At 38.2% G+C, this 3,126-nt stretch overlaps 1 protein-coding gene across 1 annotated transcript in view; it reads right to left on the reverse strand.

The window, feature by feature from the left end:
- Positions 1-88: 88 nt before the first annotated feature.
- LOC106938875 (metallophosphoesterase domain-containing protein 1-like) overlaps positions 89-3,126 on the reverse strand; it is a 36,989-nt gene continuing 33,951 nt past the window's right edge. The window contains exon 3 of the mRNA XM_015021065.1: positions 89-1,816. Coding sequence (XP_014876551.1) covers positions 1,698-1,816 — 119 coding nt within the window. The 3' untranslated portion in view covers positions 89-1,697. The remainder of the gene's footprint in view (positions 1,817-3,126) is intronic.

The following is a 3,126-nucleotide window of genomic DNA, read 5'->3' on the forward strand; positions in this document are numbered from 1 at the left end:
TTTATGTTTTCGCATCCACCTGAATAATGTGCAGTTGCGCCACTGGTGGCAGATATTGGATGTGAACTTAGAACCAATCTTAGACTTCTGATTTCTGAAATTTTTATTCTGATTTAAAGGGCCCTTAAAATTGAAAGCACAATGACACTTTGTCAAGCACAGTAGAGTAAAGCAGTTATATGCTGCTGGTAAAATACTCAATATTCATAACTTCAAAAAAATAAAACACATTCTCCATCTTTCCTTAAGATGTCGTAGTAGTGCAATAGACTTAAGATGAAACAGGAGAGGATGAAGAGGAATAAACTTAGGAATGCTCACACACTTTGTTGGTGTGCAGACAGATCGTAGAATGACCTGGTCTTATGTTCAGCATATTTAAACAAGATAGAACCTTGAAAAAATCCAAACAATTTTACAAATTTTTATCTACTTTTTTTGTTTTTCAATACAAAAGACGTAAAGAGTTCAATACATACAGCTAAACAAAAAGAATAAATACCACAGCAAGCATTTACATTACTAAGAGATGGACCAAATGAAATGTAACAACCACAATTATTTACTTTTTTTTTTTCAATGAAAAAGCATAGCATAGCAACAGCATTTAAGAGCTTCAAGGTCTTCTTTATTCTGAGGGAGGAACTTTACAAATATCAGTTACAGTGTATTGTTACAGCTCTGCTGTCCTGACTGAAAAAACTAGGTTGTCCAGTCCTCCTACAAACACAGTAACTGAGGAGTCTGAAACACCAGCCACTGTTTCCGGTGTTCCAGCGTTGCTTGTCTTGAATGGACAGCAGTGTTAGCGTGTAGCACCTTCAGGTTTAATGGTGGTCCCTTTCAGCTTTCAGACAGCACCAGCTACATTCTGAGCTAGTCACAGCTGGAGTGGTGGAGAGGATTGGGAGCTGTGGTACAGAGGGGGAGGGAGGGGCATACACTCTGTTTCTGTCTTTCAGCTGGTTAAGAGAATCACCTGAGGCTGTAATGAGCCCCAGAGAGTAGTGTCAACACATCTGACAGCCCAACATACTGTCAGCCTGTGGCAGAGACCTCTCGCTGCCCTTGTACACTTCCTTTGATGTCTTGCATGTGCAAACATGCCAATGGAAAAAAAGAAAAAACACAGAAAACACATTCCAGCATGCTTTGGCCCAAAGGAGACGAGAGGAAGCGGAGGCATAAAAGGGGAGACAGGATGGTGTGTGTGTGTAGGGGACTGGGAAGGACATGGGAAATTAAACTTGAAAAGTAGGAAGAGTGGTGTGAAATCCTCTTGGCAAACATTCCATCGCTGCTCAGCCAAGGCTCTGGTGTACATGAGGAGTTGGACTGTTTTCACTGTTAATTTTAATGAACTGACAATGAAGTCTCTTTTGTCTCCAACAGCAGCATCAGATTGTCAGTGCAGCAAGGACACAGAAATGTTACAAATTGTCTGCATATTAATATTTCTCTCCATGAGTCCATGCATCTGCTTTTCAAGCCCAGTGTTAATATGAAGAAGTAGTTATGGCACATGGAATACTGGTGAAAGCCTGAGGAAGCATCAGTCTGCCACTATGGCACTCTGTGAAACACACACCAGGATTATATTTACACACCGCCATTTGTCCAGCCCTTCACACTCAACTTCCTCTTTGGGCTCCTTTCTCCTGGTGGACGTGTAGGGTCTGGGCTCCAGCTGTCTGCAGTCATGTGGTCCTGGGGTTAGGAAGGTCAAAGACGATAGGTGGGTTCATGGGCAGGAAGTTCACCGTGCAAGCTGAGGCGTTGATGAACGTTGTGGTGCCGTCTGTCATCATGCCATAACCTGTACAATAAGGCAAAAAAAAAAAAAAAAAAAACTTAAAAAAACTTTTAAATGAAGTGGATGAAAATGAAATGCATGTACATTCATTCCACACAGGCTACATATATTTCATTGTTGGTTCTGGTGTTTCTCATGTTCCTCTGGAGACCAGCCTATTGAGTCATTGTGGAGTTGAGGAGCACTGTAAAACCTAAGTTAGTCAAACTCAATTTGAGGAAACTGATTGTCTTAAACTCTTTAAGTTTATTAACCTAAACAATTCAGTTCAGAAAGAATATTCTATTTAAGTCAAATATTTTCTGTCAGGCCAACATGGATACAAAAAGTTTCATTCAATAAACTGAACTTAAACTAGTAAGTATCCTATGACCATTTCTTGTAACTGATTTAAAATGTGTTAATTGTAGTCATCTATTTAGAGCCTGAATAGTCAAATATTGTAAAATCTATTTAAAGAAGACCCAATTCAGCTCAAGTTACTCAATTTTATTGCTCCAAATTAAATAATGCTCTAGTTGCCACTACTTTTAGTTTCTCAATTCATTTTAGGAAAAACACTGCTTTAAACCATTTAAGTTGCCTTATCACAATACATGTTATGTTAAACAGCTCAGGAAAAAATTAAGAGACCATTTAAATAATTAGTTTCTCTGATTTTACTTTTTATTAGTATATGTTTGAATAAAATGAACATTGTTCTTTTATTCTATGAACTACTGACAATAAGTCTTTGAAATAGCAAAAATGTAGTATTTATTGCAGAAAATGTGAAATGATCAAAACGGCAAAAAAGATGCAGTGCTTTTGGACCTCAGATAATGCAAAAAAACAAAACAAAACACAAGTTTATATTCATTTAGAAACAACAATGCTAATGTTTTAACTCAGGAAGAGTTCACAAATCAATATTTGGTGGGATAACATTGACGTTTTCAATGGGGTTCAGTGCAGAGGTCTAAATACTATTATTTTGGATGGACTCCCCAGAAGCTTCAATATGTAACTTTTATTTTTAAAAATAGATGGGGTTTTTACATAGTTGTTAAAATTATCATTATGTCATGACAGCATAAGACATAAAATCTGTGAAAAAAATCGAGCTCTTCTGCCTTCTCCCAGTACTCCCAGTACTAACTGCAGAAACACAATACTTGGTCAGAAACAACCAGAGCCTTGGAGGGTCTTGGTGCTGACAATCAGGCTTGTATACACACTGCTCACACACTCCCCATTGCTCTCTGCTACCACAACATAGCCTATTACACAGTGTTGTGTTCAAGACCACCTAACCCGAGACCAAGACAAGACCA

This window comes from Poecilia latipinna, unplaced genomic scaffold (assembly GCF_001443285.1).
Source record: "Poecilia latipinna isolate Pla-1442-1.1 unplaced genomic scaffold, P_latipinna-1.0 Scaffold2716, whole genome shotgun sequence".
Lineage (NCBI taxonomy): Eukaryota > Metazoa > Chordata > Actinopteri > Cyprinodontiformes > Poeciliidae > Poecilia > Poecilia latipinna.